The 12953-nt window shown below is 41.2% G+C and overlaps 1 protein-coding gene across 3 annotated transcripts in view; it reads left to right on the top strand.

Moving 5' to 3' along the window:
* Positions 1–4793: 4793 nt before the first annotated feature.
* The window catches only part of LOC121304018 (major histocompatibility complex class I-related gene protein-like), a 32419-nt gene continuing 24259 nt past the window's right edge, over positions 4794–12953 (top strand). Inside the window, exon 1 of one of the 3 annotated variants that reach the window (XM_041234961.1) lies at positions 4794–5284. In XM_041234961.1, coding sequence (XP_041090895.1) covers positions 5230–5284 — 55 coding nt within the window. In that variant the 5' untranslated portion in view covers positions 4794–5229. The remainder of the gene's footprint in view (positions 5285–12953) is intronic. The other 2 variants (XM_041234959.1, XM_041234960.1) reach the window with 2 other exon arrangements.

The raw sequence follows: 12953 nt of genomic DNA, 5'->3' as shown, positions 1-12953 counted from the left end.
CAAAAGCTTTCTGGAAATCTAAATAAACCATGTCATATGCTTTGCAATTATCCATTATGGATGTTGCATCCTCAAAAAAATCAAGCAAGTTAGTTAGACACGATCTCCCTTTCCTAAAACAATGTTGACTGTCTCCCAGGACCCTGTTACCATATAGGTAATTTTCCATTTTGGATCTTATTATAGTTTCCATAAGTTTGCATATAATAGAAGTCAGGCTTACTGGTCTGTAGTTACCTGGTTCAGTTTTGTTTCCCTTTTTGTGGATCGGTATTACGTTTGCAATTTTCCAGTCTGTCGGTACCACCCCTGTGTCAAGAGACTGCTGCATGATCTTGGTTAGCGGTTTGTAAATTACTTCTTTCATTTCTTTGAGTACTACTGGGAGGATCTCATCCGGCCCAGGGGATTTGTTTATTTTAAGAGCTCCTAGTCCCTTTAACACTTCTGCCTCAGTTATGCTAAAGTTATTTAAAACTGGATAGGAACTGGATGACATGTGGGGCATGTTGTCAGTATCTTCCTTTGTAAAAACTTGTGAAAAGTAATCATTTAACATATTTGCTATTTTTTTTTCTTCATCTACGATTTTGCCATTTGTATCTCTTAAACATTTAATCTCCTCTTTGAATGTTCTCTTGCTGTTGTAATATTGGAAAAACATTTTGGAATTGGTTTTAGCTCCCTTAGCAATGTTCATTTCTATTTCTCTCTTGGCCTTTCTAACTTCCTTTTTGACTTGCGTTTGCAGTTCTGTGTACTCTTTCTGCGTACTTTCTTTTTGGTCCTTTTTTAATGCTCTGTAAAGTGCCTTTTTTCGCTGAATATTTTTTTTAATTGATCTATTAAACCATTTTGGCAATTTAGTTTTACATTTAGATTTGTCTACTTTAGGGATATAATTGTTTTGTGCCTCTAGTACTACATTTTTGAAGAACAACCATCCTTCTTCTGTGGGTGTTTTCTCTATTTTACTCCAATCTACTTCTGTTAGTCTCTGTTTCATACCTTCATAGTTTGCTTTTCTAAAATTGTAAACCTTAGCTTTAGTCATTTACTTTTGGGGATTTAAAAAACACTTCAAATGAGACCATGTTGTGGTCTGAGTTTGCCAGTGGTTCTCTGACCTCTGTTTTAGTTATTCTATCTTCGTTATTTGAAAAGACTAAATCAAGGCATGCCTCCCCTCTAGTGGGTGCCTTCACAAATTGTGTTAGGAAGCAGTCATTTGTCATTTCCACCATTTCTATTTCATCCTTCGCGCTACCCACCGGGTTTTCCCATTTTATTTGGGGGAAGTTGAAATCCCCCATTAGTATGGCTTCTCCTTTGCTACACACATTTCTAATGTCATTGTATAACAGATTATTGTGCTCACCGTCTGAATCTGGTGGTCTATAGCATGCTCCTATTATTATGCCTTTTGAATTTTTGTCCGTTATTCTGACCCATATTGATTCGGTTTTATTTTCTTTGTCCAGGTTTAACACCTGTGCTTCAAGACTGTTTCTTATGTATAGCGCTACCCCTCCTCCTCTTCTGTCCTGCCTGTCTTTCCTATACAGTGTATATCCACAAATATTAAATTCGTCCCCATCACTCTCAGACAACCACGTTTCTGTAACACCTATCACATCACAAGCAATGTTAAGAAATGTTAAGAAAATGCTAAATAGGTAATTATGCATGTTTAGAGACAGAGGGATGAACACTAAACTGTGTGGGTAAGGCCACATGCCTTTCTGGTCACTATGTTTGGTTCTGAAAGTTCAGGTGGGGTTGGTTCAGGTCAATAAGGACAGGTTTCATGTGGCACACACTGTTCTGGTAATTCTCTTTCCTGCTGTGACATGTCATCTGGTAATCCTTCTGGTGTACGTTTATTAGTCCATAAGTAATGAACCATCTTAACTACAGTTTTCTGTCTGGTGGATATTCATGGACACCCTCTGTCTCCCATACTAACTCACCCTCCTTCTCTCCCCTCTCAGACTGACCTCTCCTCCCTCCTCCAGGGTCACAAACCCACCATGTGCATCCTGGACCCCCTCCCCATTCACCTCTTTCAAGCTGCTGCTCCTGCTCTACTCCCCTTCATCTCCTCCCTTCTCAACACCTCTCTCCTCTCTGGCCTCTTTCCCTCTGCCTTCAAACAAGCCTCTATCACCCACCTCTGCAAAAAACCTACCCTCGACCCCACCTTCCTCCAGAACTACCGTCCTGTCTCCCTCTTACTCTTCCTCTCTAAAATACTCGAGCGGGCAGCACAATTATAGGAGGCTGTGTGGTCCAGTGGTTAAAGAAAGGCTTGTACACCAGCAGGTCCCCGGTTCAAATCCCAGCTCAGCCACTGACTGTGTGATCCTGAGCAAGTCACTGAACCTCCTTGTGCTGTGTCTTTGGGGTGAGACGTTGTTGTAAGTGACTCTGCAGCTGATGCATAGCTCACACCTCCTAGTCTTGTATCTCGTAAAGCGCTTTGTGATGGTGGTCCGCTATGAAAGGCGCTATATAAAAATAAAGATTATTATTATTACACAGCCAGCTCTCTGGTTTACTGTCTAACCATTCTCTGCTTGACCCTCTCCAATCTGGATTATGCTCTGCTCACTTCACTGAATCTGCTCTCCTGTGTGTCACTAACTCGCTAATCTCTACCGGTGCTGCCTCTCTCTCTCTCTTTGTCCTAATTCTCCTCAATCTCTCTGCTGCCTTTGACACTAATGATCACTCTATTCTCCTATCCTCTCCCGCTGACCGGCACTGCTCTGGCCTGGTTCTCCTCCTACCTCTCTGACCGCACCTACCAGGTAACCTGGCGCAGCTCAACCTCCACACCTCACCCTCTCTCAACAGGAGTCCCCCAAGGATCAGTCTTGGGTCCTCTCCTGTTCTCTCTCTACACCCGCTCCCCGGGCCCCCTCATCGCATCCTATGGTTTCTCATACCATTTCTATGCTGATGATGCTCAGATCTTCCTCTCCTTACCCCCCTCTGACCCCACCATCCCCTCCTGTATCTCTACCTGTCTGTCTGCTATCTCCTCCTGGATGCACTCGCATCACCTCAAACTCAACCTCTCTAAATCTGACCTCCTTTTCTTCCCTTCCTCATCTTCCCCCTCCTCTGATCCCTTTATCTCCATTCCTCTGGAATCTACCACGCTCTCCTCAGCCAAGAACCTTGGAGTAACCCTGGACCCCTGCCTCTCCTACTCCCAGCACATCTCCACTCTAGCACGCATCTGCTGATTCTTCCTGAACAACATATGAAATATCCAACCCTTCCTGACCAACTGCTCCATGCAACTCCTCGTCCAGGCCCTGATACTCTCCTGCCTAGACTACTGCAACTCCTTCCTGGCCGGCCTCCCTGCATCCGCCACCCATCCGCTCCAGCTCATCCAGAACTCTGCCTGGTGTTCTCTCTGCCTCGCTTCTCCCACGCTACTCCACTGCTCTGCTCACTCCACTGGCTCCCAATCACCGCTCGCATCCCAGTCAAGATTCATGTACTCACCTATCGATGTCTTGACCAGACTGCACCCAGCTTCCTCCAGACCCTCATCTCTCCCTACACCCCCACCTGACCTCTCCGCTCTGCCTGCACTAGAAGACTGGCTGCACCTCCTCTCTGCTCCCCTGCCTCCAGAGCCCGCTCCTTCTCCGCCCTCGCCCTGCAGTGGTGGAACGACCTTCCTACGGATATCAGGACTGCCCAGTCCCTGACCACCTTACGGTGCCTCCTCAAGACACATCTATTCAGACAACACCTGTAAAACTCAACTCTTCCCTTTCTGGACTATACAGCACTCTGCCTTTAATGCACTTTAACTTGCACTTATCTGCTCACTATTTTACTGTATTAATCCTGCACTTGCACTCGTATCTAACCCTGCTGTAGCTATCAGCACTGCTATCTGCTCTTGAACTGCCCTGATATCAAATCGTACTGTGTTTTGTTTTGTTCTTATTAGGACTGAAGTCATTTTATTTTGTATTTTGTTCTTAATTGTACTGTAATTCTTGACACATCATAATAATAATAATAATAATAATAATAATAATAATAATAATAATAATAATATAATAAATAAAACAGGATCTTCATATGATTGAAATGTATTTGTATTTTTATATAATTTAAATGTATTTGTGTTTTATATAATTGCAATGCATTTGTGTTTTTATATAATTGCAGTGCATTTGTGCAATCGTTTTAAATAGTTACATTACAAACTAATATTAATAAATGTAATTACACTCTTTTACACTGCCTTCTCTTAATGGAACATATAATTTATCCAAATGGGATACTTTTTCCAGCTATTATAAACGGCTATAACTAATTATCCGTGTTGTTTTAGCTATTTATTTTTTTAGTCACAGTATGATTATTTCAGTTATGCAGTAGTTTGATTTCCATTCATAGGTATTTGAAAATATGTAGATATATATATATATATATATATATATATATATATATATATATGATATTATATATATATAAGTTTATAGATACTTACCTTTAGTTTGTATATGCATTTACCATTTTATTATGTAATACAATTTTTTAGTCAAAGCCTTAAAATTAAGCCTAATAATAATATAATAATAATATAATAATGAATAATAATATACTACTGCTACTACTTAATACTACTACTATAATAATAATAATAATAATAATAATAATAATAATAATAATAATAAATTTTCGTGTATTTATTTATTGAAAGTGGCGTCAGTATTGCACTCCTCAGCTCGCGTGTTTATGCTGTTTAATCTCACTCTCATGTAAAATAGTGTTTTTATTCACCCCGGATAGTGATTGTGGTTTGATAAATCTGCACTTCGTGGCTCTCGTGTTCCTGACAGGCTTCCCACGCCGTATAGAAACCCCGCTGCTGTGAAGCTTGATCGCTGCTTTCCTGCAAAAATGCTAACTTTCAAAACAACACAATCCAGCTTCACTTCAGAGACACAAACCTGAACAAAACTATTCACCCGGATACTGCTGATGCGCGCTTCCCATTGGCTGGACCACGCTCGCTTAGCCAATCACAAAATTCCAGACTGAGAGAGTTTCTGATAAGCGGTGTGATCGGTTCGTGGTTGGCAAAAGCTAGAAGAATTGTATTAAAAATATTAAATATCCATTTCACAAGCAACCCGGTTGTTTATAAGCGAGTGTGGTGTTGAATACCCTGCTCTGTGGAGACTATCGGAGATGACCCGGGTGGCTGTGCTCGGGATTCTCTGCTGGGTTCATGCAGCTGCCGCAGGTCAGTTTTTACACGAGAAATATTTACTGTCTTCAATAAATATACAGCAAAATACCAGGGGCTTCCTCGCAGGATGTGCTCGCTTTAAGAAAAACAAACAGTTTGAAGCTGGTAGTCGTGACCCTGAAGCTAAATCTTATTTTGTGGGAATGTTAGCAGGCAGTCCTTCTGACGAGTCTGTTATTTTACTGTGTGTGCGTGTAGACCTAATAACAAAACAACAACGATACCAAACGAGCTAAACAGACAAATGCAAAAGTCTGGAAAGAGAATAAAATGGATGGGTTTATTTGGGTTTAGGATGGGTTTATTTGTACAGGCTGGACAGGGTACAGTTAGGATGGGTTTATTTGTACAGGCTGGACAGGGTACAGTTAGGATGGGTTTATTTGTACAGGCTGGACAGGGTACAGTTAGGATGGGTTTATTTGTACAGGCTGTACAGGGTACAGTTAGGATGGGTTTATTTGTATAGGCTGGACAGGGTACAGTTAGGATGGGTTTATTTGTACAGGCTGTACAGGGTACAGTTAGGATGGGTTTATTTGTACAGGCTGTACAGGGTACAGTTAGGATGGGTTTATTTGTACAGGCTGGACAGGGTACAGTTAGGATGGGTTTATTTGTACAGGCTGGACAGGGTACAGTTAGGATGGGTTTATTTGTATAGGCTGTACAGGGTACAGTTAGGATGGGTTTATTTGTACAGGCTGTACAGGGTACAGTTAGGATGGGTTTATTTGTATAGGCTGGACAGGGTACAGTTAGGATGGGTTTATTTGTACAGGCTGGACAGGGTACAGTTAGGATGGGTTTATTTGTACAGGCTGGACAGGGTACAGTTAGGATGGGTTTATTTGTACAGGCTGTACAGGGTACAGTTAGGATGGGTTTATTTGTATAGGCTGTACAGGGTACAGTTAGGATGGGTTTATTTGTATAGGCTGGACAGGGTACAGTTAGGATGGGTTTATTTGTATAGGCTGGACAGGGTACAGTTAGGATGGGTTTATTTGTACAGGCTGTACAGGGTACAGTTAGGATGGGTTTATTTGTACAGGCTGGACAGGGTACAGTTAGGATGGGTTTATTTGTACAGGCTGTACAGGGTACAGTTAGGATGGGTTTATTTGTATAGGCTGGACAGGGTACAGTTAGGATGGGTTTATTTGTACAGGCTGTACAGGGTACAGTTAGGATGGGTTTATTTGTACAGGCTGGACAGGGTACAGTTAGGATGGGTTTATTTGTACAGGCTGTACAGGGTACAGTTAGGATGGGTTTATTTGTATAGGCTGTACAGGGTACAGTTAGGATGGGTTTATTTGTATAGGCTGGACAGGGTACAGTTAGGATGGGTTTATTTGTATAGGCTGGACAGGGTACAGTTAGGATGGGTTTATTTGTACAGGCTGTACAGGGTACAGTTAGGATGGGTTTATTTGTATAGGCTGGACAGGGTACAGTTAGGATGGGTTTATTTGTATAGGCTGGACAGGGTACAGTTAGGATGGGTTTATTTGTATAGGCTGTACAGGGTACAGTTAGGATGGGTTTATTTGTATAGGCTGTACAGGGTACAGTTAGGATGGGTTTATTTGTACAGGCTGGACAGGGTACAGTTAGGATGGGTTTATTTGTACAGGCTGGACAGGGTACAGTTAGGATGGGTTTATTTGTACAGGCTGTACAGGGTACAGTTAGGATGGGTTTATTTGTACAGGCTGTACAGGGTACAGTTAGGATGGGTTTATTTGTAGGCTGGACAGGGTACAGTTAGGATGGGTTTATTTTTACAGGCTGGACAGGGTACAGTTAGGATGGGTTTATTTGTACAGGCTGTACAGGGTACAGTTAGGATGGGTTTATTTGTACAGGCTGGACAGGGTACAGTTAGGATGGGTTTATTTGTATAGGCTGTACAGGGTACAGTTAGGATGGGTTTATTTGTACAGGCTGTACAGGGTACAGTTAGGATGGGTTTATTTGTACAGGCTGGACAGGGTACAGTTAGGATGGGTTTATTTGTACAGGCTGGACAGGGTACAGTTAGGATGGGTTTATTTGTACAGGCTGGACAGGGTACAGTTAGGATGGGTTTATTTGTACAGGCTGGACAGGGTACAGTTAGGATGGGTTTATTTGTACAGGCTGTACAGGGTACAGTTAGGATGGGTTTATTTGTACAGGCTGGACAGGGTACAGTTAGGATGGGTTTATTTGTACAGGCTGGACAGGGTACAGTTAGGATGGGTTTATTTGTACAGGCTGTACAGGGTACAGTTAGGATGGGTTTATTTGTATAGGCTGGACAGGGTACAGTTAGGATGGGTTTATTTGTACAGGCTGTACAGGGTACAGTTAGGATGGGTTTATTTGTACAGGCTGGACAGGGTACAGTTAGGATGGGTTTATTTGTACAGGCTGTACAGGGTACAGTTAGGATGGGTTTATTTGTATAGGCTGGACAGGGTACGGTTAGGATGGGTTTATTTGTACAGGCTGTACTGGGTACAGTTAGGATGGGTTTATTTGTACAGGCTGTACAGGGTACAGTTAGGATGGGTTTATTTGTACAGGCTGGACAGGGTACAGTTAGGATGGGTTTATTTGTACAGGCTGTACTGGGTACAGTTAGGATGGGTTTATTTGTACAGGCTGTACAGGGTACAGTTAGGATGGGTTTATTTGTACAGGCTGTACAGGGTACAGTTAGGATGGCTTTATTTCTACAGGCTGTACAGGGTACAGTTAGGATAGGTTTATTTGTACAGGCTGGACAGGGTACAGTTAGGATGGGTTTATTTGTACAGGCTGTACAGGGTACAGTTAGGATAGGTTTATTTGTACAGGTTGTACAGGGTACAGTTAGGATGGGTTTATTTGTATAGGCTGGACAGGGTACAGTTAGGATGGGTTTATTTGTACAGGCTGGACAGGGTACAGTTAGGATGGGTTTATTTGTATAGGCTGTACAGGGTACAGTTAGGATGGGTTTATTTGTACAGGCTGGACAGGGTACAGTTAGGATGGGTTTATTTGTACAGGCTGGACAGGGTACAGTTAGGATGGGTTTATTTGTACAGGCTGTACAGGGTACAGTTAGGATGGGTTTATTTGTACAGGCTGGACAGGGTACAGTTAGGATGGGTTTATTTGTACAGGCTGGACAGGGTACAGTTAGGATGGGTTTATTTGTACAGGCTGTACAGGGTACAGTTAGGATGGGTTTATTTGTACAGGCTGTACAGGGTACAGTTAGGATGGGTTTATTTGTACAGGCTGGACAGGGTACAGTTAGGATGGGTTTATTTGTACAGGCTGGACAGGGTACAGTTAGGATGGGTTTATTTGTACAGGCTGGACAGGGTACAGTTAGGATGGGTTTATTTGTACAGGCTGTACAGGGTACAGTTAGGATGGGTTTATTTGTATAGGCTGGACAGGGTACAGTTAGGATGGGTTTATTTGTACAGGCTGGACAGGGTACAGTTAGGATGGGTTTATTTGTATAGGCTGGACAGGGTACAGTTAGGATGGGTTTATTTGTACAGGCTGTACAGGGTACAGTTAGGATGGGTTTATTTGTACAGGCTGTACAGGGTACAGTTAGGATGGGTTTATTTGTACAGGCTGGACAGGGTACAGTTAGGATGGGTTTATTTGTATAGGCTGTACAGGGTACAGTTAGGATGGGTTTATTTGTATAGGCTGTACAGGGTACAGTTAGGATGGGTTTATTTGTACAGGCTGGACAGGGTACAGTTAGGATGGGTTTATTTGTACAGGCTGGACAGGGTACAGTTGGGTTTATTTGTATAGGCTGGACAGGGTACAGTTAGGATGGGTTTATTTGTACAGGCTGGACAGGGTACAGTTAGGATGGGTTTATTTGTACAGGCTGGACAGGGTACAGTTAGGATGGGTTTATTTGTACAGGCTGGACAGGGTACAGTTAGGATGGGTTTATTTGTACAGGCTGTACAGGGTACAGTTAGGATGGGTTTATTTGTACAGGCTGTACAGGGTACAGTTAGGATGGGTTTATTTGTACAGGCTGTACAGGGTACAGTTAGGATGGGTTTATTTGTATAGGCTGGACAGGGTACAGTTAGGATGGGTTTATTTGTACAGGCTGTACAGGGTACAGTTAGGATGGGTTTATTTGTACAGGCTGGACAGGGTACAGTTAGGATGGGTTTATTTGTACAGGCTGTACAGGGTACAGTTAGGATGGGTTTATTTGTATAGGCTGTACAGGGTACAGTTAGGATGGGTTTATTTGTATAGGCTGTACAGGGTACAGTTAGGATGGGTTTATTTGTACAGGCTGTACAGGGTACAGTTAGGATGGGTTTATTTGTATAGGCTGTACAGGGTTTACAGTGTACAGGGTACAGTTAGGATGGGTTTATTTGTACAGGCTGGACAGGGTACAGTTAGGATGGGTTTATTTTTACAGGCTGGACAGGGTACAGTTAGGATGGGTTTATTTGTATAGGCTGTACAGGGTACAGTTAGGATACATTTGTATAGGCTGTACAGTTAGGATGGTACATGCTGGACAGGGTACAGTTAGGATGGGTTTATTTCTATGGCTGTACAGTCTACCAGTTTGGATGGTTTTTTATTGTTATATGCTTCCAGGGTACAGTGATGGGTTTATTTTGTACAAGGCTTGAACAGGGTACAGTTAGTATGGGTTTTATTTGTATAGTCGCCTGTACCGGTACATTTTAGATGGGTTTATTTGTATAGGCTTTACGGGTACGAGTTGATGGGTTTTATTTTGTAAGGCTGGACAGGGACAGTTAGGATGGGTTTTTTTTTGTAAGCGGCTTGAAAGGGTACAGTTAGGAGTGGTTTTATTTGTATAAGGCTGGACAAGTTGCAGGAGGGTAGGGCAGTTGTTGCCAGAAACTACATGTGCCGTCCCAGGTTGTCAGGTACACGGAAATTGTGATTCTGGGTGTCCATAGCCTATACAGCCAGTGTGAATAGCTCGTACCTTGTCACTTTATTATAAGCCCTCCCTAAATTTCATACCGATCCTGCGTATTTCTAATATGACCCACACGTACTACCCAAAACAATTTAAGGTGCTCCTAGAAGTGAATTGCTGACCCGTGGTGCAAAGTGGTATTCACATGAAACAAGGGATTCCTGTCCGAGTTGTTTATATCCTTTGCTGGCCGTCGGCTTTTAGTCTAAATCATGGGTACATTTAGTATTTGTAGGCTGGACAGGGTACAGTTATACAATGGGTTTATTTGTTGCCAACGTTACATGCACTGTAAACAAAGCTAAATTTGTATTTGGTAAAGGTACAGTTTAGTACAGTTTATTTACATTTGCTTTATGAAGTGTGAAAATAAATGTTATACCTGCATAGGCTACAGTGTGGACTCGAGTCATTTCTACAGGCTGGCAGGGTCTGTTACGATTAGCCTTTACTTATTAACTTTCAGTTAAATTTTCATACAGATCTCTGAGGTTTGTTAAAGACCTTGATTTAGCGGACCCAACTCTCTGAGACTCACAGCAGTGACTAAGAACGATACTGGGAAAAGATGAAGCATTTATTGGAACGAAAAATTACACACAAAATAACAAACAGGTACAGGGGCCAAGCAACAGGTTTACACAAAAATACAAACTGGAAAGTACAGCCAGATATGAGCAATGCCGTCACTGACTTCAGCAAACTATCTGATAAATAGTCTCATGTGAGTCCATCTATCATTCACATTTCTGGAGATCCAGTATTGCACCAGCTGTATCCTGGCAGCCATGCACTATTTCTCAAGATGAGGAACGATAGCCCTCCTGTAGTTCAGACAGTGAGGCTATCTTTCTTTAACCTGGCCCTTCCACAGAAGATTCCTGATATTTTAATTCAAACAAACGCTTACTTGTGATTTGGAGATGCTGACAGGAATCATGTTAAATAAGTAAAGCAATCCGGGCAGAGAGATTGATTTAATAAGTGATATTCTACCAGCTGAGAGATTGATTTAATAAGTGATATTCTACCAGCAGAGAGATTGATTTAATAAGTGATATTCTACCAGCTGAGAGATTGATTTAATAAGTGATATTCTACCAGCTGAGAGATTGATTTAATAAGTGATATTCTACCAGCAGAGAGATTGATTTAATAAGTGATATTCTGGACCAGCAGAGAGATTGATTTAATAAGTGATATTCTCCCAGCGGAGAGATTTGATTTAATAAGTGATATTCTACCAGCGGAGAGATTGATTTAATAAGTGATATTCTACCAGCTGAGAGAGAGATTGATTTAATAAGTGATATTCTACCAGCTGAGAGATTGATTTAATAAGTGATATTCTACCAGCTGGAGAGATTGATTTAATAAGTGATATTCTACCAGCAGGGAGAGATTGATTTAATAAGTGATATTCTACCAGCAGAGAGATTGATTTAATAAGTGATATTCTACCAGCAGAGAGATTGATTTAATAAGTGATATTCTACCAGCGGAGAGATTGATTTAATAAGTGATATTCTACCAGCGGAGAGATTGATTTAATAAGTGATATTCTACCAGCGGAGAGATTGATTTAAGGGTTTAATAAGTGATATTCTACCAGCGGAGAGATTGATTTAATAAGTGATATTCTACCAGCGGAGAGATTGATTTAATAAGTGATATTCTACCAGCGGAGAGATTGATTTAATAAGTGATATTCTACCAGCGGAGAGATTGATTTAATAAGTGATATTCTACCAGCAGAGAGATTGATTTAATAAGTGATATTCTACCAGCAGAGAGATTGATTTAATAAGTGATATTCTACCAGCAGAGAGATTGATTTAATAAGTGATATTCTACCAGCGGAGAGATTGATTTAATAAGTGATATTCTACCAGCGGAGAGATTGATTTAATAAGTGATATTCTACCAGCGGAGAGATTGATTTAATAAGTGATATTCTACCAGCTGATTGAGATTGATTTAATAAGTGATATTCTACCAGCGGAGAGATTGATTTAATAAGTGATATTCTACCAGCGGAGAGATTGATTTAATAAGTGATATTCTACCAGCAGAGAGATTGATTTAATAGGTGATATTCTACCAGCAGAGAGATTGATTTAATAAGTGATATTCTACCAGCAGAGAGATTGATTTAATAAGTGATATTCTACCAGCGGAGAGATTGATTTAATAAGTGATATTCTCCCAGCGGAGAGATTGATTTAATAAGCGATATTCTCCCAGCGGAGAGATTGATTTAATAAGCGATATTCTCCCAGCGGAGAGATTGATTTAATAAGTGATATTCTCCCAGCGGAGAGATTGATTTAATAAGTGATATTCTACCAGCGAGAGAGATTGATTTAATAAGTGATATTCTACCAGCGGAGAGATTGATTTAATAAGCGATATTCTACCAGCGGAGAGATTGATTTAATAAGTGATATTCTACCAGCGGAGAGATTGATTTAATAAGTGATATTCTCCCAGCGGAGAGATTGATTTAATAAGTGATATTCTACCAGCGGAGAGATTGATTTAATAAGTGATATTCTACCAGCGGAGAGATTGATTTAATAAGTGATATTCTACCAGCGGAGAGATTGATTTAATAAGTGATATTCTACCAGCGGAGAGATTGATTTAATAAGTGATATTCTACCAGCA

Source organism: Polyodon spathula, chromosome 36 (assembly GCF_017654505.1).
Source record: "Polyodon spathula isolate WHYD16114869_AA chromosome 36, ASM1765450v1, whole genome shotgun sequence".
Taxonomy (NCBI): Eukaryota; Metazoa; Chordata; class Actinopteri; order Acipenseriformes; family Polyodontidae; genus Polyodon; species Polyodon spathula.
The sequence above is the reverse complement of the archived record's forward strand: the minus strand, read 5'-3'. Positions and strand labels throughout refer to the sequence as shown.